Raw genomic sequence first — 23083 nt, 5'->3', positions numbered from 1 at the left:
TATAATTATGGATCATGGGCTTAAGCCCATGGTCTTTCCTTCTTCCCTTTGCAACCCATGTCCATAACCCATATCCATATAACCCAACACTAGCCCAACTCGTAGTAACTCAAATTTTCATTTTATTAACTGAAACTAGAAAACGGGATGTTACAAGACAATAATTTTTGCAGTGTAATTGCTGAAGTTTTGAAGGTGAATAGTCTCCAAAAGATTTGATTTGGAATGGCATGGTACACTAATCGAAAGTGGATGTATGAAAAGATTTATAGTGACAGTTTTCTTAATTCTGAATACTGTGACAAGGTGGATTTGTTTTTGGACTTTGAATTTTCTAATTCTAATGATGTTGTCTATACGAGGGTGAATATGTATGATGAGACCATACATGAAATAAAATGTCCTTGTTATAAATGCCAAAATATAAGTTATGGATACAGAGCCACTGTTCAAAAACATTTGTATAAGGAAGGTTTCTGCTTCGTTATGAAACATGGAGTGAACATGGTGGAAATTCTATTCGTGGCATTGAACAATCTTCTACCGCAACGGAAGTTGATGATAATGATGACAGATACAAACGCATGGTGTTAGATAACATGTATGCACGTGGTTATACTTCAAGTAATTTGGAAGGAAATACATCGAATCCAAAAGCCAAAAAATTCTATGACATGTTACAAGTTGCTAACGAACCTTTATGGGAGGGGGAGAAGGCTACGAATTGTTCCAAATTACAAGCTGCCACGAGTTTCTTGACATGGAAATCTTTTTTCAATGTGTCCACTGCAGCTTACAACTATAACATTTCCATGGTTAATGCATTGTTTCCTGAAGAGAATAAGCTCCCGAAAAGCTTTTATGATACAAAGAAGAGTTTAGAAAAGGTAAGTCTTCCTTATGAAAGAATTGATGTTTACAAAAATCATTGCACGATATTCTATAAGCAAGACAAGGCATTGACACTATGCAAATACTGTAAGGAATCCCGTTATAAGAGTGACCGGAATAAGGTACCTAATTTGGTGATGTCTTACATGCCAATTGGTCCTAGACTTAAGAGGTTATATATGTCTACGAAAACAACCAAATATATGACTTGGCACCATCACCACAACACAAAGAAAGGTAGCATGGCACATTCAAGTAATGGCATGGCCTGAAAGCATTTTGACTCGGAAAATCCAAAATTTGCAAAAGAGATTCGAAATGTTCGTCTTGGATTATGCACTGATGGTTTAGTCCAAATCAGTTCCATACTCACTATGACCCGTCTTTCTTACAATGTATAATTTACCTCCTTGGATGTGCATGAAAGACTCGTTTATTTAAGCATGTTTGATTATTCCTGGATGAAAGAGTCCGGATCAGAATATCGATGTGTTTATAAGACCATTAACAAATGAGTTAAAAGAGTTGTATAAGGAAGGCATTGAAGTTTATGATGCTGACCATAAAGATAATTTTATTATGCGAGCTATTCTTTTGTGGACGGTTAGTGATTTTCCTGCATATGCAATGTTGTCGGGCTGGAGCACGCATGGTCGTTTAGCTTGCCCGACGTAAAGCTTGTTGGTTCGACTGTCGTAGAATATTTCTACTAATGTCACATCCTTTTCGTACTGATAGGTGGATTTCGAAAATCAGTAAGATCGTTATTGGGACCTCCACCTGAGTTAACTAGTTGGGAAATAGTTTCTTTTGTCTTTTCTGAAAGGTGACCACAGTCACGTGCTCTCTGAAGCACGGTCCCGTGTCCAGTTGTCCAGTATATAGTCTTTTCTTGTAGATTTTTGTCTTTTCTTGCACAGGAAAACATAGGGGCGTGTTCCATGAAGCATGGCTTGGATTAACCTGAAAATAGATTTTAACATGATAAGTAGTTATTTGAATTATATTTTAAGATAGAAGTTGCAGTTTTTAGAGATTATTTGATGCTAAAAAGATGTATATTTTTATATACATCATGTGACCTTAGGTTCTTCGTTATAATCTAACCTTATCCTTATCCCCTTAGCTCGCTCTTCTTGAGCATATTTGTTTATCAGCTCCCTGAGCTGAAGGAAGTTTTGTTTAACACCCTCCAGCGTCATATCTATTCTTTCCATCAGAAGGAGAAAATCACTCCTTGGCGAGAATGTTCCACTTTTGGATGAGGGTGGTTTTTGGAACTCAAAGGATTGTGATGACATGACCAACGGTCTGGTTATTTCCGGCAAACTACAACCAACATTTTCCTCCGGTGAGGAGTCGTTTTCCGGCCGATCATCGTTCGTAGAAATGCATTGATTAAAATCACTCTTTTCAGCCATAAAAGGATAATACTTGAAAACGATGGAGCTAAAGCTACCGGAATTGTTGTTTTAAGTAGCGTTGGTCCCACGGTGGGTGCCGCTTGTTGCTACAACGGATATAGCACACAAAGGTAGTATGTCGGTTCAAGAGTGTGATCCTATCGAAGCTTCCTAACCTCCTAAGAATCAAAGAAAACACGGCCGGTTAGTCTCACCGTAGGAGGGGGGCCTCCAACGATCAATCTCCGGCGTGAGAATTAGGGATATGATACAAAGAGATTGTAGGAGTATGAATAGAGAGTTGAGAGAGAATAGAGTGAGTGAGAATGAATAATATCTTTGGTGGAGTGTTCTATTTATAGGCAGTTTAGAAGTTTCTCCGAGGAAGCTGAAATGTCTCAAGTAAATGTCAGCTTGTTGGGTTTTGACATGCCTAAAACAAATGTTTTTGGCAACGGAAGCATATTTAAGCATGTTTAGTTTTAAAACTTTAAAATCTAAACCCATGAACAATGATCCATATGTATGTTTTTTGAAATAAAGCAACCATAAAAAGGTTTTGAATGACCTTTACAAGAAGGTGGAAGGATGAAAACTTCTAACTAGAATGTTCTCCAACTAGTGACACACCAATTAATTTGGATTCCAAGATGCTAGTCTTGAACCCACAAATGTCAAGAATAAAACTCACAAGAATCACCCTTGATTCTCGTTTCTTTCTTTTCTCTAAATTTTGGAACTTATGGAGAGTTTTGAAACTAAAATCTTTCATTTTATCCTTAGCCCACATGTGTGGTCTATTTATTCAAGATTTCAAGATAAATTGTTTCTAAGAATTACAAGAAGTGAGCATGTAGGAAGTCAAATGTATAGAAAGTTATTTCCCTACTTTCCACAATTAAAACCTATGGTCAATATTCCAAGTGAAGTCCCATTCATATTGCTTCTGTAAAGCTTCACATTTATGTGTAAGAAGTTTTAAATAAACTTACACCAAAAGGGTAGATATTCACATAAAAAGTAACCAATACTTTTTCCTTTTATTCTTGAAATCCGATTTCAAAACATGAAATATGACTAAATGAATTAATTGTCTTTATGATATATATATTGATTTAATGTAATTGATGCATTAAAATCGATTGTTTTCAATAATTAGTTTTAATATAAATTCACTAATTTAATGTAAGAATTCTTTAAATCAAATATATCACAAAATACAATCCTTAAATAATATTATCATTTTACTCAATGACAATTATCTTGATATAATATTAGGGTTATACACAATAAACCAAGTTTGAGTGTATACATGGAATATTTGCTTAGTGTGTGACCTATCGGGATCATATATTATTGGCCACCACTTCATTTCAATTCAACCTCCGTTCAGCTTTTATTTTGTTTTGTAGTTGTTTTTACTTTATGGCAGGTGTAGCTTTTGGACAGTTGTGACTTTTTCTGAATTTACTGCAGCATGAGATTCTTGGTTAACTTAGGAAACTTGTTGGACAAGTGTCAAGCTTTCCCATCTGGCATCTTATCTTTGCTGCTCTTTTATTTCTAAGCTTCTCTGCTTGTGAGCTGCTTCTCTACTATTAAGCTTGTAGGTTGGTAAGAGTACATATGTCATCAAGAAATGTGTACAAAATTCACATGTACATGTTCTTATAAATTTAAATAAGACTAATATACTTGTGGCACTTTCTATGCAAATGTGGTCACCGTATGATATGACTCAGTTACCACATTTCCCTTTGTTCTAAAATTACGTAGAAATCAAAACAAAAGTACAGCGTCTAAGCCAAATAGGCAAATAACTAACACCAACAAAAACCTACTTAAGCTACATTAGAAATAAGCCAGAGGTTCAACAAACATAGTGTCCCAATCAATTGATCGAACTACTTTTTTTAGTTATGTTAGCCATATTGAGAGTTAAAAATAGTGTACCAAAACAATAATAGATAGTCACACAAATCATTTGTAGATTTGTTGGGAAAAACGACCACCTAGCCACGGACGGTAAACAAAAAATGCGGAATTAATCTTCGTTTGGCTAAACTTTTTCCCGACCTGAATGAACCAATGAGGATGCAAACAAATAGGGTAATTTAAAAGTTAATAGGACACAATAATTTTAATGTGCAAAACCTCTCAATGCGAGAGTAAAAACCACGGGACTACTAGAGCCGATTCAAATCCACCATCACCAATAAAGGACAATAAAAAGTCTTCTTTAAGTTAACTAGAGGCATACACAAATCATCATATACTTGATGCAAACTAACATCAAGTATATGAAATAAGACAAACCAATAAGAGGTAACACCAATAGTCTCTAGAACGTCTCTTATCTTCAAAACACCAATAAAACTTGGAGCATGCAACCTGTCTTCGTCTTTGTTCTTTTTGACGGCAACAACAAAAGAAGAATAAACTCAATTCTTTTCGAAGGTGGGTACATACTACAGATGAAATCACCACACACAATAATCCTTTTTATATCTTTTGAAAATCTTGGACCTCACGTAAATTTACCATATTGTTATGGCCTATGGGGCCCAAATAAATAAAACCAATTTTGGTTTTGTCATGCTACTGAACGGATGAGAAGTAGCAAATAATACATATATCTTTTTCTTTTTTTTTTCTCAATTCAAGAAAAAATAATAATAGTAATAATAAAAAACCATGTAGGTTAATATTTGTTAGGCTTTTTTATGGGCAAAAATACCCCCAACAAATCTCCCCCTTTTTGTCTATGAGAAAGAACTTACCACCCCGGCGAGTAAGCAACATATCTTCAGTTTCTCCCTTGCCAAAGTTTTGGTCAATATATCATAACAATTATCATCGGTGTGAACTTTATCAAATTCAAACAACTTGTCTTCAATTGCATCTCTTATTAAATGATACCTCACATCAATATGTTTTGTCCACTTATGATACATAGAGTTCTTAGCATTTTGATTATCACAAAGAACCACGTAGCGCTGTTGCATAAAGCCAAGCTCTTGCATAAATCTTTTCAACCACAATAATTCTTTGCATGCTTCTGTTGCTGCCATATACTCTGCCTCGATAGTAGACAAAGCAACACACTTTTGCAATCTTGATTGCCATGACACGGCTCCCCCCGCAAATAACATCAAATATCCTGAAGTGGATTTCATGTTGTCCTTATTTCCTGTCATATCAGAATCCGTGTAAACAACAAGCATCGGCTCCCCATTTCCAAACGTTATACCCAATTTGGAAGTACCCCGTAGATATCTAAGGATCCACTTAACTGCTTCCCAATGCTTCTTACCCGGATTTGACAAGAACCGAGTAACAACACCTACTGCATGGGCAATATCAGGCCGTGTACATACCATTGTATATATCAAGCTTCCAACCGCTGATGCATATGGAACACCATCCATCTCTTCAATCTCTTTCGCAGAAGTAGGGCAATCTTTTTCAGTTAACGTAAAGTTGGGAGTAAGAGGTGTACTAACCACATTAACTTTAGACATCTTGAATCTGCTAAGCACCTTTACAATGTATTGCTCTAGTGACTTGTGCAACTTCTTTGAAGCTCTATCTCTAGTAATCCGAATGCCAAAAATATTCTTAGTTGGCCCCAAGTCTTTCATAGAAAACGACTTGCTTAATTCTTTATTCAGCTGGACAATTCTTTCTACATTCTTGCCAACAATCAACATATCATCAACATAAATCAATAAAATGATGAAATCATCATCACCAAACCTCTTAAACAAAACACAGTGGTCAGACGCAGTCTTCCGGTAACCTTATAAGGTTCTTTTGGTCTTTGACAACGGACCATTTGTCAAGTGTGTTTTTCAAGGCTTGGACGTGATGATGGGCATTGCCAACCACGATAACATCATTGACGTATATAAGTGCGGCCATCATCTATTAACGGGGACGAGTACAAAACCATGTGAAAGTAACTACTAGAAGTCGAGCAATTGATTGAATAATTTTGGTACCATAATGAGTCAAACTTTGCCATTGTTTTTGCCTTTTGGATATTGTTATGTCGATTTTTTGTTATTTGTTTTTGGCATGAGTTTGCAGTAGCGTAATTAATTAAAACTTTAAAAATTGTTTTTCATTTTATGATTGTCATTCGTATTGTTGTGGTTGTTGTTACTTTAAAAGCTTGTGATAAAAAAATAAACAAAAAATATGCCAAAAAAACGTGTTTTCGTTGTGAAGATCGTGTTACGCTAGAATGCCCCAACAAAGATGCAAAGAAGTAGAAGAAAGGAATAACCAAATATGTTTGCATAGGAAAACAAAATTGGGACTAGTTGGACTCAGGCGCCCTAAATCGTACATGGCACGACATTTGGTACATGAATGCTTCATACAAATATCATATCACAAACAACTATGATTTATTTACTATGTTTAGACTAAACTGTTGTGTTTAATCTAGAAAACATGAAAAAAATATATTATGTTTACGAGAGGGATCGGAAAAATTAAATTTAATATTGATGGGATTATAAATTTTGATATGTTTCCTGGTTCATAAAGATTAAGAAAAATATTTCTTTGTTTGCACATATATGTATTAGAGAGAGTTAATTGCAATTATGGTCTTTGTTGTGAAACCCAAAACGCAGGTTTCAACCTCGTGGTGACATTTAGGCAGATATGGGCCGTGTGGTGGTCCGTTTTTTGCAATTTGGGTTTTCCGTCCCATCAACGTTTTGTTGACTATCAAATCCAGGGGTAAAGTCGTCTTATCATGCATGACAATAAAAATAATTATAATAATAAGACTTAATTGCAATTTTGACCCTGTTGTAGTAAAGACTCCATGCATCTAAATCTGCAACTCACATCTTCTTTAAACTTAACATTTGAAACCCTAACCCCACCAGCTAACAACCACCACCTCCACCTAACACCACCTCTAAAGAAAACCTAAATCCCCAAATCTCTAAAATCAAATCCAATTTCCTTCGTTCTTTTTTATAATGAGATGGCGATGAGCTGATGATTGGAATTTGAATATGAGTTTGTGTTGGAAGATCTACGCTCAATCGGTCAAATCACTCATGCCAATCAAGAAAGGTACAAAGCGTAAGGCCGCCACTGCGGAAGCCGTAATGATGAAGCTTCCACCTCCACCGTAGCCGTCACTAACGCCATTACTGAACAACCGGAGCAATAGCCAGAGCCGAAGCAGGAAGAGAAAAAAAATGTTGAGAAACCTATGCTAAAAACAAAGCATGCTAGGGCTTCAAAAGCTGAAGCAGAGCCTGAGTTCTTTGATGAGAAACGTGAATTGGTAATTTGCTTGTATATTGTTTGATTTGTTGTGAAGTTTGGTGAAAACGTTGCTGTTTGTTTAGGATATGTGGTTTCGTGTTCGATTGATTAATATTTTCAATTTGTGGTTTATTTCAATTTGAGATGAATATGTGGTGTGTGTATTTCAATAAACATAACCAAACTTTTATCAACAATCATTTTAGTCCAGTTGGTTGCGTTTGTTGTACTTGGTATGGCTAGACTCGGGTTCGAAATCCATGGTGCATAGTTTTATATTATTTTTATTCGGAGGGGGAGGGAAATCTTTTAACATACCAAGGGTCCAAATTACATGTATTTTAAAATCATAGATTCATAGGGTTGCAAATTGCAAATGTATAACGGTTTTTTCACAGAAAAACAAACTGTGGGTTCACGACGAGGTCCCGATTGCAAAAAAAATGACCACCACAGGACCATATATATGAAAATATCACCGCAAGGTTGAAACATGCGTTTTGGGTTTCGTCACAAGGACCATAATTGCAATTGACTTTATTAGAGATGAACCACCAGATATTAACCCGGATCCAAGCGAATGATTAGCAAAAGAACAAGCCTATCTAGAAGACTGCTTTGAGCCATTAGACTTGATAACCCGTAAGACATTGCAAAACAAAACTAGTCCTAGGTCAAGTTGATTATCCCATGAATATTAGGTTAGAAATCCAAATGATAATCTAGAACAATAAACAAATAAAGCAAGAAGTATAGTGAATTAGGCTTGTGTTTGACATAATTCCCTTAAATAGATTAGCGATCTGTTCATAGGGTACGCCTGTTCGAAGCAGCAGCAACGTACAACCAGACTTGATCACTTACCTGAAATGAAAACGGGGAAATGTTGTAGTAGAGAGATTGAGAGTGACATTGTTTTTGTGTGTATATATTTGAACTATTGTATTTGATATGGTTTTATAGCCATAAAACCCATAACTGAATAATGACCATTAGTGCATAATAGTACTGAGTAATGATCATTAGTGCAGTTTAAATCGAAAAATAATTATCATTAATAATCATTGCAAAAATTAATGATCATTTATGAAATGGAGTAGTAAAAGACTTTACCTAGTCACTTTGTTCTTATACCAATGTGGGACAAGCATTTACCACATTTACATTTAAGACTTTCATTCACACTCATATCCAAAACTTCCAACATATTACTCATATTTAAGATTGGAGGGCTTTCTAAGATATATTATAGGTATATGATGCAATGGAGACACATAAGGAAAAAGTTTAGAGCATAAATTATGGCTTAGTAAAGTGGTTCTTAGAAATTTGATAATAACCAACAAGAGACCCAGGATAACAATTCTATTTGATTAATTTGTTTATGCTAGTTCAGGTGAATAGTGGATTTAGAGAAACTTGCAACAACAATATGTGGCACATGTACATCAAGAAAAGGAAGACCGAGGAGGATACAATTCAATAGAGGAAAGCACATGAAGATTGGAGTTTTATGATAAGGGAAGTACCGGAGATCGAATAATAAAACTTAGTATTTAAAAGTTATTATAATACTTATGCTATATTTGGCTTTGTAGGTCCCCTAACGCCGTATCTAACATCAAACGGATTTTGTTCTTGATAAGCGATCGATACGGGTGCGTTGAAATCAAACGATCAAACAAATAATATAAAGATAATATTGAACGACTCTGTAATCAGTAATAAAAGATTGATAATATTAAACAAACCGGCCCCCCTTGAATCGTGGCATACATTGGGGCAGCATATTGTTCCTCATCTATTTAGTAGGAGTTGTTTGTTTAGTGTGATTACTCAAGTTCTTATCTCTTATATTTCATTTTGGATTCTTTGAGTGCAAACATCGATTTCGAGCTCAAAAAGTTCCTCTATTTATGTTTTTATGTAATTTTGTTTTAATCGTACAACGTTCGAATCATTGATTTGATTAACTTACGAGTTTCCTATTCCACTATAAAAAGGGGCATTTGTGTTTTTTTGGGCGCTTTTCATGCAACATTATTACAATACTAATATCATATTTCGAAAGTTAAAATTGGAACTATACACAGTCATATTTAAATGCAAATGATGCAAATAATAACAACTCATAGTAAAGAACAATCCTTAGTTGTAATGAACTTCCATCATTTGTTCATCCAAATAACACACCGTAAGCTCTTACCTTCAAGAAGCAGATCGAAAGCCTTGTTGATGTCTTCGAAGTTGACCTCATGTGTCACGAATTCATCGAGTTGTAGTTCCTATTTAAAGAGATCACAAAATATTAGGTTCATTCATTCCCCCATCATCCTCAACATTCTTAAAAATGAATAATAACAGCAACATTTATAACTTAGTTGTAGTCTCATATGATAACTACTACTTTGCAAATATATACCTTGGACATGTAGCGTTTTATGAGGATTGGAATATCAGATTTTGGTTTGAGACCTCCGAACAGGGTGCCCGTTAGGGTTCTTCCGTTGTCAAGTACGTCGTAAGAATCAAAGGCCAACATTTCCCCCGGCTGGCTATATCCCAAAACAACTGTTTTTCCCCATGCCTAAAGATTTCATTCATTGAAAAAATAAACTTTAACTAGTGTATAATATTCACTCTTGAAAATGAAGAAAACATGGAGTTCAGTATCCCATGTAACATTTATTAATGTAAAGGTAAAATGGTCATTATGGAAAAACTAAGATCCAAAGCAAAAGTCCATCCATGTAGGGATGAAAAGTCGTAGTTGGAGTGAAGAGTAGATACCTTGGCCGTAGTTTCTCATACTTAAGAATGAAACTTAAAATTTTAACATAATGACAGCGTAAGTTATTCATTTAAATTTTGCTAGAGTAAACGGTGGTTTTCGTCCCTTTGGTTTGTTCAAATTTGCGGTTTTAGTTCAACAGTTTCAAATCGGCGATTTTCGTCAGTGTGGTTTCATTTCACTTGCAATTAAACCCGAATTCATTAACCCGTTAAGTCTTGTCGTTAAACGCATCAACGTGCCTCTCGTGTGAGGTGCAGTTTTTCCCTTTTTCTCCCTAAATAAACCCCGTCCTAATTCGCAAGCCCCCTCACGTGAGGGACTGGGTGTATTTGGGGAAAAAAAGGGACAAAACTACCCCTCACGTGAAGGCCCACTATTGAGTTTAACGACCAGACTTAACGTGATTAGTGAATTCGGGTTTAATTGCATATGAAATGAAACCACATGGACGAAAATCGCAAATTTAAAACTATTGGACTAAAACCGCAGATTTGGACAAAACATAAGGACGAAAACCGCAGTTCACTCGTTTTGCTATATAACCCATGAACTTAACATAAGGTAACTTATAACCGGATATTCAATACAGGGATAGAACAAAAAGAGACCTTTCTACAAGAAGCATAAGCTTCATGCACTAGCGATGTCGAACCTACACACTCGAAGCAGTAGTCGGCACCCCCATCGGTCATCTCGCCTATTATCTGTTTCAAACAAGTTTCATGTTACTAAAATTGCATTGAGATTTTCAACATAAAACAAAGTTTAAAGTCCATATAACTATGAAAAACAAACATGCATAAAGTCATTTAACATTTTCATTGTATGCTTGTGCATCTCCTTAGAAAGGGAGTTGCCAGGGCCGACCCAAAAGTTTGATTGGGCCAAGCAAGGGCTTTAGGCCCCATAATTATAAAGGCCCCCATTTTTTTAAATAATACATATATTAGGTTTTTTTTTTGCTGTGGAACTCAAGCCGGGAAGATTGGAATTGAAGCTAATATTTTTGGTACATTCCACGCACCGCCACACGATTTCAAGAAGTTTTTGGGATGGAAACCGAAATCAATGAAATCATAAATTAATTGCTAACCGCTCTCGAATATTAATTGTAATTTTCTGTCATGTTATCATTATATCCTTGTAAGTCTCATTCGATTTATAATTCGTGATTGAAGTCTGCATTTGGATTTGCGATTGGTGTGCTGTTAATTGAATCGGAAATTGTGATTTTTGATTTTGATTTGCAGTTCACTAGTTCTGGTGTGCATTGGCTGTTAAGTATGTGCTGTTTGTTTGGCTGTGGGTGATATGATGGTCTAAGAGATTTTGGATTTGGATATGTTGATTGGATTGACTATTATCACGTGGGTTTAGTAAATTACTATTAGAATATGCAAATTCGAGGTTAGTTAAACATATCAGTTTATGTTTTATCTATATAATAATTTGGCAATTTTTAATCTGCCTTAATTCTTGCCCAATATTTAACCTATTAAAAACTTAGAAAATGCCAAATTGTTATCATATATTGTTACTTTAGTATTGAGGCTGTATCACTTATTTGCTTTTAGTCATTTAAACTACAATGTTATTTGCTACTTGTTTCATTGTCAAACCGACATTCCTTGCTGTTCGTTTGTCTTCTTTTTCGATAGAAACACTACTTTTTAATGTTGATAAAAGTTTAAAGGTTAATAAAAAAATCGACATTGAACTTATGAATATGGTTATGCAAAAAAGCAAAAAAGACTTAGGAGACTTTAATTGCTAAAAAAAAGGAGATATTTTTAAACTTTTGGTATATTATTGCAAGTATGAAGCCTGGGTGAACAAGAATTTATATTAAAAACTTTTGAAAAAAAGCCTCCAGTTTTATAATTAGCTTGAGGCCTTCAAAAACCTTGGGCTGCCACTGGGAGTTGCACTAAAAATAAATATAAACAAATAGAATCTAATTAACTAGCACAAACCATGGCTCTCGTGGTTGATATAATTAATCCTGATTCGTTAAAGATAAAACCGAGGGGTGGCTAGGTTGATCCCATGGTGAGGATAAGGAGGAGATCAAAATTCAAATATATTATTATTATTTAAGTTTTATTTGTTTAAATGTTTATGTTTATCTTTTTAGTTTTCTAGTTCTAATCAAAATATGATTGTTAGGGTTATAAATAATTGAAGTTATTTTCATTATTAATAAGAGAAAAGAGAGAGTTGAAGTTTATAAGTTTACAGAAACCATCTGTTCATTCTTCCGTTCTCAATTATCACCACAAACACCTACCTCAATTATTAATTCCCATCACATATTTAATCTTATAATTGTTTTTCTAGTTCCCACCAACCAAGCCATAATACGTAAACAGACTTCGACTTTACGTATTCAAGATTCAATAACACAGTTTAGTGTTAAGGTTCAAATCCATTTGTTTCTCCGACAATTGGTATCAAGAGCGTAGCCGATCTACGATCTTTGGGAAAGAGCGGTGTGGGGCGAATAACCACATCCGACTGACGGGAAACAATTCAGCCGTAAGGAGTACGGTCCATGTTTTCCGATCAATCAACAAAGAAGACGGTGAGTATGGGAAACGCGGTAGCGGGTGCGAACCAAGTTGTGCAAGCAAGGGAACCAAGTTCAACTTCGTTGCAGTGTCCGAAGTTGACAAAAACAAATTACAACACGTGGGTTGTAATTATGGAATCGATCCTTGATGCTCAAGGATTATGGGAAGTGGTGTCCGGTGAAGCCCTAGACGAGAGAAAAAACAAGGTGGCTAGGGCTATTATTTTTCAAGCCTTACCGGAAAACGTGTTAATGCAAGTTGCAAGAACCCGTGATGCTCAAGAGATTTGGGAATCACTACGGGTTAGATTTCTCGGTGCTGATCGAGTGCAGCAAGCTCGCTTACGATCGTTAAAGCGAGATTTTAATCAATTGAAGATGGGAGAAAAGGAATCCGTTGAAGACTTTGCCGGGAAGGTAACGGAATTCGCCTCGCAATTTGATAGTTTGGGTAGTCCGATGGAAGAACATGAACTCGTAAAAAAATTGCACGATAGTGTTCCGGACCGTTTTATTGCTATTGTAGCAACTATCGAACAATGGGCCGATCTTAACACTATGGTGTTTGAAGATTGTATAGCAAGGTTAAAAGCTTTTGAAGAGATAATCAAAGGCAAAGAAGCTATGGCCGAGATGGGTAAGTTATTGTATGCCAAAAACGATAATTAAGGAAAAAAAGACAACAATCATATGACCGAAAAAGTTATGCTCGGGGTCGTGGCTCCTCGGGTTATGACCAACGGGCCGTGGAAGAGGCCGTGGTCGAGGTTTGAGTAGAGGAAGGGGTCGGTTTAATCAAAACTATGATAACCGAAGAAACGGTAACCAACCGAACACGAACAACCAAGGCAGAGATGGCAATCAAGGTAATAATCATAATAATCAAAATCATGGTAGAGATAAAAGAGGTGTTCGGTGTTATAATTGCAATGTTTTGAGCCACTTTGCGTGGGAATGTCCGAGCCCACCGACTCAAGAAGCGAATCTTAACCAAGCCGAGGCTAAGCCGCCAACCCTTATGATGGCTTCAGTTGAAGTTGATAAAGATCAGGTTATGTAAACGAAGAGAAGGTTCATCCAATCTGTTACGCAAACGACTCGGTAAGCGATTCAATTTGGTATTTAGATAATGGGGTGTCTAATCACATGACCGGATGTGAAGCCCACTTTGCCCAAATTGATTATCGAGTGAGCGGTTTGGTGAAATTTGGAGATGGGTCCAAAGTGAATATTAAAGGGAGAGGTTCCATTATTTTCGATTGCAAGAATGGTGAGCAGCGGGTTATGAATGATGTTTATTACATACCCGACTTATGTAGCAACATATTGAGCATCGGTCAGTTAACCAAAGAAGAGTGTAAGGTTTGGATAGCAAACGACCACTTGTGGTTATACGAGGAAGGAGATCGCTTGCTAATGAGAGTCCCGAGAAGGCCAAACCGTCTTTATAAGATCGAGCTTAGAATCGGAACCCCGGTATGTCTTTTAGCTTCCGTTAAAGACCAAGGATGGCTATGGCACGCTAGACTTGGTCATGTTAGTTTTGAAACATTAACTAATATGAAGTCTAAAAATATGGTACGTGGTGATATTGAAACTTTACATGGTGAGCATGTTTGCAATGCATGTATGCTAGGCAAACATAATAGAAACCCGTTTCCTAAAGCCACCATGTTCCTTGCCACGAGACCATTCGAGTTGGTTCACACCGATTTATGTGGACCAATCTAGCTTCCTACCTTAGGAGGAAACCGGTATTTTATGCTTCTTGTAGATGATCATACAAGATACATGTGGATTTATACCATTAAAAATAAGAATGATGCTTTAGGTATTTTCAAAAAGTTTAACAGGAAGTGGAGTTAGAGCATTCGTTAAAGGTTAAAACTCTAAGAAGTGATCGAGGTGGCGAGTTTCTCAACAAACTTTTCACCGAATATTGTGATCAAGAAGGAATAAAAAGAATGTTTACGGCTCCTTACTCTCCTTAACAAAACGGTGTAGTCGAAAGGCGAAACCGAACGGTCATAAATGCAACAAGAAGTATGATGAAAGCTATGGACCTTCCACAAAATTTATGGGGAGAAACGGTGAGACACTCGGTTTACGTATTGAATCGGGTACCAACTAAAGCATTGAAGACGGTAACCCCTTACGAAGCCTTGATGGGCCGAAAGCCCAACATAACACACTTACGAGTGTTTGGGTGTTTAACGTACATGAAGATACCCACCGTCAACTTTCAAAAGTTAGATGATCGAAGTATGGAGGTTGTACATCTCGGAACCGAACCGGGATCAAAAGCTTATAGGTTGTACAACCGGACTCAAAACCGTATTTATGTGAGCCGGGATGTCCATTTCGAAGAAAGTCAAAAGTTTGACTGGTCTCGACATACCGACTCGTTTCAAGTCGGAACCGGACATGAATGGGTTGAATTTATAATCGAGCATGTCCAAGAAGAAGTTCAGCGAGAAATTCCAGTCGAAAACGAAGACCCAACAAACCTTAATGTGCCTGAATTTGAAGACCAGTCGGAAGAAAATCCCAAACCTGAGCTGCGAAGAACTGGTCGTCAATCGGTCCCACCAAAAAGATTTGAAGATTATATAATGTTGAGTGAAGGAGAATGTTTTCTCCTAGATGAAAAGCCAGCTACCTTTGAAGAGGCAAAGAGTTCAAAGAAATGGCGAGAAGCAATGAGATCTGAATTAGTCTCAATTGAACAAAACAATACGTGGGACTTATGTAACCTACCAGCGGGTCACAAGGCGATTGGTTTGAAGTGGGTGTTTAAAACCAAACGTGATGCAGACGGGTCAATAACAAAGTACAAAGCAAGATTAGTCGTGAAAGGGTACGTACAAGAGCACGGGGTAGACTTTGATGTGGTTTTTGCCCCGGTGGCGAGAATGGAAACCGTACGCTTGATTTTAACAATTGCAGCGAATTACGATTGGTTCGTTTACCATTTGGACGTTAAATCGGCGTTCTTAAATGGCGAGTTGAAGGAAGAAGTGTACGTGAAACAACTTGGTGGTTTTGAAGTTCCCGGGAAACATGGTATGGTTTATAAGTTACGAAAAGCTTTATACGGTCTTCTCCAAGCACCACGAGCTTGGAACGAAAAACTCGACAAAACGTTGAAAGGTTTGGATTTTATTCGATGTCTGAGAGAACCGGCGGTGTACAAGCGGAATACAAGAACCGACATTCTCATTGTTGGTGTATATGTCGATGATCTTATCGTGACTGGTTCGAGTCAAGCCGAGATTGAGAAATTCAAAAGTCAAATGAAGAATGAGTTCGAGATGCAAGATCTCGGAATGTTATCTTATTATTTGGGCATTGAAGTAACCCAAAAGAAGAATGAGATAAAGTTGAAACAAGAAGCTTATGCTAATAAAATTTTGATGAGTGCAGGTTTAAGCGAGTGCAACCCGACTCGATTTCCTATGGAACATCGGTTGCAAATGACGAAAGATGAAAAAGGAGAGCCCGCTGATGCAACCGAATATCGAAGAATAATCGGTAGCTTAAGGTATTTTGACACACACGAGGCCCGATTTGAACTACTCGGTTGGAGTTGCTAGTAGATTCATGCAAGAACCGAAACAATCCCATATGCAGATAACCGAGTTGCTAGTAGATTCATGCAAGAACCGAAACAATCCCATATGCAGATTCTGAAGTATATATTAAGGTACATACAAGGCACGAGTGGATATGGTTTAACGTATGAATGCGGTAGTAGAGAGTTGGTTGGTTTTTGTGATAGTAGTTACAGTATGGATCAAACTGATGGACGAGGAACCACCGGAATGGCGTTTTATTATGGTGGTGCATTGATCTCATGGCTCTCACAAAAATAACAAACCGTAGCCTTGTCGTCATGTGAATCTGAGTACATGGCAGCTGCAACCGCGGCTTGTCAAGCTATATGGTTAAGGGGATTGTTAAGCGAGTTGACCGGGCATGAAGAAAAGGTGGTGACTTTACATGTGAATAATAGATCCGCTATTGATCTGATGAAGAATCCGGTGTTTCATGGAAGAAGTAAGCATATTAATATTAGATTTCACTTCATTCGTGAATGTATTGAACGTGGTGAAGTCCAAGTTAAGCACATTAGTGGAGAGAAACAAAAGACGGATATTCTTACAAAAGCACTACCGAAGTTAAAGTTTGAAGAGATGAGGAAATTGCTCGGGATTGAAGATCTGAAAGGAACGAATCAAGATTAAGGAGGTGAATGATATAATTAATCCCGATTCGTTAAAGATAAAACCGAGTGGTGGCTAGGTTGATCTCATGGTGAGGATAAGGAGGAGATCAAAATTCAAATATATTATTATTTAAGTTTTATTTGTTTAAATGTTTATGTTTATCTTTTTAGTTTCTTAGTTCTAGTCAAAGTGTGATTGTTAGGGTTATAAATAGTTTGAAGTTATTTTCATTATTAATAAGAGAAAAGAGAGAGTTGAAGTTTATAAGTTTAGAGAAACCATCTGTTTATTCTTCCGTTCTCAATTATCACCACAAACACCTACCTCAATTATTAATTCCCATCACATATTTAATCTTATAATTGTTTTTCTAGTTCCCACCAACCAAGCCATAATACGTAAACAGACTTCGACTTTACGTATTCAAGATTCAATAACACAGTTTAGTGTTAAGGTTCAAATCCATTTGTTTCTCCAACAGTGGTTAAGTTACCTGGCTCACGGTTTTGTCCCCACAACTTCCCGACTTCACGAAATCAGTAACTCCAAATTTCTTTCCTGTGGTTACAAATATGTGGTCGCACTTACTAAGACCATTGTTAGTCAAATCCAAGTAAAACTAGATCACCGCGGAAGATTCAGAATGCATATTCTACATGAAATTACCTATTTCAAACTTGTCCGGGTTTACATCAACACCAATGATCCTCTTAGCTCCACATAGCCTTGCTCCTTCAGCAACCTGATCATCGTCAGAAAAATGAAACTTCATAAGAAATATGTCATGATCGTCGCTATTGGTTCGTTGTATCATATGCAAATTTGTTGCAGTGTGTATATGTGTTTATTATGTCCAGTCATTAAGTTTATTGAAGCTTTTATGTGTAATCTTAAAGGTTTTGAAAAATATAATTGCACACACAATCATACCGCTAGCCCAATTGCACCCAGTCCAAATATAGCAACTGATGTCCCGGCTTCGACATTTGCTTTTTTCCACGCGGCACCAACCCCTGAAAGAATTATGTATTTTCATATGCTAGCTAGTGTTCCATTAAATAACGTATTAATGGTTATTAGTTTATCAAATGGGCTAATTTAATAGAACAACACAATAAATTTTTGTGTTCACATATTTCATCTTCAGTTGTTCGTTTATTCGTTGTGTTCTTGACATCCTGCAAAGAAACCCATTAAAAACTCCTCAAACTCTCCCCTTAAGTCCACAACGAAGTTGTTGCAGCTACTTGGGCTTTTCACCCCCCTAACTCACAGATTGGCCCCAGTGTCGGCTCAACCTCCTTGGTGGCCTAAAACTATATCTAAAAACGAGGCCTTTTTGTAAAAAAGATATCTTGTTTTCACTACAAACAATCAAGATGTTGTCATCAGTATTTGCAAATATATAAGTAGTGCAGTTCCTACACCTTTCTAGACCTAATTCAGTTAAAACACCGCTTAAATAATAAATTACAAATTATTTATTAGTTTTGTTTTGAAATTGGAGGCCTTAGGAGGTGAGGGCCTAAAGCCCTAGGTTCATTTTGTTGTCCCTAAAGATGGCCCTGATTGGGCCTTTGCTTAGGCCGCCAACACCAAAATGATCCAGCCTAAGTTCTTGTGTAACTACTAAAAATGAACCAATTTTGAGATACACACATAATACTAAAGTAAATAATGAGAAAAAAAATTGCATGTTACCGGCTGCAATTCCGCAAGTAAAGAGACAGGCTCTGTCCGGCGGTGTTTGTGGATCGATTTTAGTTACATGAGCAATGTCAACCACCGTGTATTCACTGAAACTCGATATAAACATGAAGTGGTATACAGTTTCACCTTTGATGTCTGTAAACCTGCTTGTCTCCTCTCTATCAATCCATGGAGAAATACTAAAAGATAGTTTTGAACATAGGTTGCTTTTTACGGACAAGCAATCGGTACATTCACCGCAATCTGGTAAAAAAATTGGGATCACAGTGTCTCCTTCAACAACTTCATGTACACCTTCTCCAACACTCTCTACAACCCTGATTTGTGCATACAATGAAACCATCATAATATGCCGCTAATGCATTTTGAAATAGTGGGTTACTAAATTTGATAAACTCTTACCCCATTGCTTCGTGACCGAGTATTCTGGGGAAAATAGCTGGAGGATGCTTCATCAAACAGAAAAAAAAAGTTAGTTAGCATCAACAGATGATCCGCTGAGTATATTAGTTAGAAGAATCTTTTACGAGTAATTAACGAATAGTGACTACATTTTGATTCTTTCGGAGAGTTGTTTACATGCAAGGGAAGCTTATAACAAGATAATTGTTATTTCATTCTTTGTTTAGCCTATTTCAATTTTTTTACCTTCATTGTAAGTCGCTTGAAATCCAATATTTCATAAGCTTGGATGAAACACGGGGGCCGAACTCAATACACATTAAAATTTTCATAAACGAGGGGCCAGACTCAAAATTTCGATAAGAACAGTAATTTAGTAAATTTACACTATGTAAAAAAGTTTTTAAAAAAAAGGGGATTCACACCACTAAGCAAAAACTCGAAGTCTAGGGGACACCCGGGTCACCATAAAACTTCGCCCCTCCATGTGATTTCACATTTAAATTTCAACATCCATCCGTAATATGCCCTACAACAACAAACGCCTAGGTGGAATTCTGTCGGCAATGAATTTCCATGAAATCTTTCAAATTTTCATTTTCAAAATTTGATAATATATTTTTCAAATTAAAAGTATTGATGTAATAGGCATTCGTTCATAAATAGAGTTTTTTTTGTTTTTGTTTTTTTAAGTATTTTGTATGATCTCAGTCTAGCTAGGGCACTATATTATAACAAGTAGGGCTGAACACAGTTCGGTTCGGTGATTAGGCGAAACCGAAACCGAAGTAATCAGTTATTTGAATATACAAACGGTTTGGTTTTCCGGTTATATTCGGTTTCGGTTCGGTTATTTTCGGGTTTCGGTTTTCCGGTTTTTTTCAATTATTTGTAGACATTGCAAAAAAAATTAAATTAAAATACATATTTTAAGTTTGTATAAGAACGTATTAGAGTACCACATATATATTGAATTTATAAAAAAACTAGACACGTGTTACATGGAATTATACGAATACAAAGTTATTAGTTCTTAATTAAAAAACATTATAAGTTTAGTCTCAATCTTCATTCATCATCTTATTTATTTTCAAAGTTTAGTCAATTTATCATCATCTTGATAATCTTTATCACCATCAATTGGTTCGGTTCGGTTTTTCTTAAAATGGGTAACCGAATTGAAACCAAAAATTCAGTTTTTCAAAAAAAACAAAAAATTAAACTGCCGGCTAATACTTCGGTTCGGTTTTATCGGTTAATTCGGTTTCGTATTCTCACCCCTAATAACAACAAAAAAGTAGCCGACAAATCTAAAACAAAAATATATGTCATTAGATTTCGAGATATGGGATCATTCTCCAACTCCTCCAAGTTGTTGGTGTAAGTGGAATTGGATGACGCAAACGAAACTATTTTCTCATACAAACCAGCTTGCCTTGCCAAAACGGTGGAAGATATAAAATCCTTAAGTATTCTTTGGATATAAAATCGTTCTACTTATAAAAGCGACTCGCTAGTTGTTTGAATGAAATATACCGTTCCAAACAAAATTAATTTGATTTCGAAATCATTAACTTCGTACCTCGGACTTCCAAAAGGTAACATCCACGGGACAAACAGAAGTACATATTATTTTGATCCGAACTTCACTGGGTTTTGGTGCAGCCACCGTCACTTCTTCTATCACCAGAGGCTCCCCCGGCTTTCGAGCAATAGCCGCTATAGGAATTAGAAAATAATCAAAACACAAAGTTTTACAGATGATCAGCATGCATATATAGATCCGGATAGCTTCCCATTTCAAATTACATATTATTCTAGTTTTTCTTTTCTTTTCTTTTCTTATTTTCGAACAAACTGATCCATGGATTTATGGTTTTGATGCATGCATGGGTTGAAGAGAATATTACCTCTGCAACGAATAGGCTTGCCGGCTGTGTTGCTGGATGTTTTTCCGGTCATCTCAACGGCAGATTTATTTATTTTATTTTTTTCCAGGGGCACTAAATAAGATGATAGAGTTGTTTCTTATAATATTTATAAGTGATAAGTTTAGGTTTTATGGTGGTGGTGATTGGTAGGTGCGAGTTAATTAAGCTGTATTTTCTTTCTTTTTTTTATATATAAATTAATTATTTATAATATATCTAGTAAACCTAAAAACTAGAGTGATGTGTTATAAACATCATCAAATGATAATACGATGGATAGTTTGTTGTATATAGTTTGTTACTAGCGTATTACTTATATTTAACGTTTCTTTATGGTTGGCTTTTTAAAAATAAAAAACAAAATAAAAAAATAAAATATGTTGTTATAATAGTATTCAGGATTTTCTAAAGTAATTATATTTATATGATGTAGCTAGTATTGTAAACTTATATATTTAGCATTCTCAGACCTTTCTCTCACATTGCATGGCAACATTAAACTCCCAAGCAACCACAATTAATACTGCTATGTTGACCATTAAACTATCTTTTTCTAGTTATCTATTGTAGTATAAACATGTTGTCCCTTTTCTCGAGTATCAAAATCTTTTTGACTATGTTGATGGCATCATTAAAACATATCAGCTTATGCTAATAGGTTCTATGTTTAACAGCTCTTAGCATGTGTAGTCAAAAACTTTCCACCTTAGGCGTTATACGTTACGTGGCCTCCAGTCAAATTTATAAATTTTGTAAAAAGATGATAGTCATAAATTTGCAAAAATCAGATACAATTAAGTCTCTCTCTCTCTCTCTCTCTCTCTCTCTCTCTCTCTCACACACACACACAAAACACCACCCTTCAAAGTTATATACTTAACTTTAAACCCATAACATTGAGAGGGCATTGTAAGGGAGAGTTATGGGCCATAACTTTACCCATAACTCTCCCACTACACATAATCTAATAAAAATCTTTTATTGGGGACTTTTGTAAAATATTGGAATAAAATATGCCAAAACGAGTCCCTAGTCCGAATAAAAATTAGACATTTCATCACATGTCCTGTCTCTTAATAACAACCCTTTTAACGATTGCCAAAGCATCCTTTCAAATCCATTTTTTTTCACATCCACAGGCGAAAAGTATTAGTAATACACTTTTACCTCAAGGCCTTCATTGTTAAAACACCCATTTTTATGTTTGAACACCCTGGGTCACCTATACGAGTCGTATAACTCATACTACTCGCATAGGTGGCAGCTTTTTGTCAGTATCTGTTGACCAGTTTATACGAGAAGGCATATCGAGTGGAGGCCTATACGAGTTGTATGAGCTATACGAGACAATTTGAATTTTTATATACGAGTGGAAGCCATACGAGGTGTATGCCCAATATGAGATGACAACTTTTTGTCCTTTAACCACGTTTTCCAAGACTTACTATACGAGTTGTATAGGCTATACAATATGAATTGTTAATTTTTTTCTACCGACATTAGTAGCATTTATTTGTAATAGATAAAATTGTTTTTTTTCAAACGCAAACACGAGCAATATTGACTATACGACTTAAATTATTAAACACTATAAATTCTCACTATAAAAAACATTTATGCAGCAACCCTTTTTAAAAAGAAAAAAATTATTAGATTTTTCTCATAACTAATTGAGAAAACAATTATTTCTCGTCCCATTGGACATCTGGGATACACTACAATATTCGAAGTTCGTTTATAGCTTACTTTTACATAACTGAATTATTTAATTTTTTAATTAATTTTTATAAAAATACTAGTTATAAAAAACATAAACTTTAAGATTGAGTCTTTTTCTCATTTTTTTTAAAATATATGATACG

General features: G+C 35.9%; 1 protein-coding gene across 1 annotated transcript; it reads right to left on the bottom strand.

Moving 5' to 3' along the window:
• Positions 1 to 9632: 9632 nt before the first annotated feature.
• Positions 9633 to 21252, bottom strand: LOC143592509 (alcohol dehydrogenase-like 7). Its single transcript, XM_077072407.1, has 10 exons — positions 21201 to 21252; positions 20873 to 21009; positions 19291 to 19337; positions 18880 to 19205; positions 18109 to 18191; positions 17845 to 17920; positions 17672 to 17736; positions 10992 to 11087; positions 10012 to 10176; positions 9633 to 9874 (listed from the first exon to the last, which is right to left on the bottom strand). The coding sequence occupies exons 1-10, from the start codon at positions 21250 to 21252 to the stop codon at positions 9758 to 9760; spliced, it is 1164 nt and encodes a 387-aa protein (XP_076928522.1). The 3' UTR covers positions 9633 to 9757.
• Between the last annotated feature and the right edge of the window lie 1831 nt (positions 21253 to 23083).

The sequence above is a fragment of the Bidens hawaiensis genome, unplaced genomic scaffold (assembly GCF_021521415.1).
Source record: "Bidens hawaiensis isolate Kalapana, Puna unplaced genomic scaffold, B.hawaiensis_p1.1 tig00040963_1, whole genome shotgun sequence".
Taxonomy (NCBI): domain Eukaryota; kingdom Viridiplantae; phylum Streptophyta; class Magnoliopsida; order Asterales; family Asteraceae; genus Bidens; species Bidens hawaiensis.
Note: the sequence above shows the minus strand (reverse complement) of the source record. Positions and strands in the feature narration are given on the sequence as shown.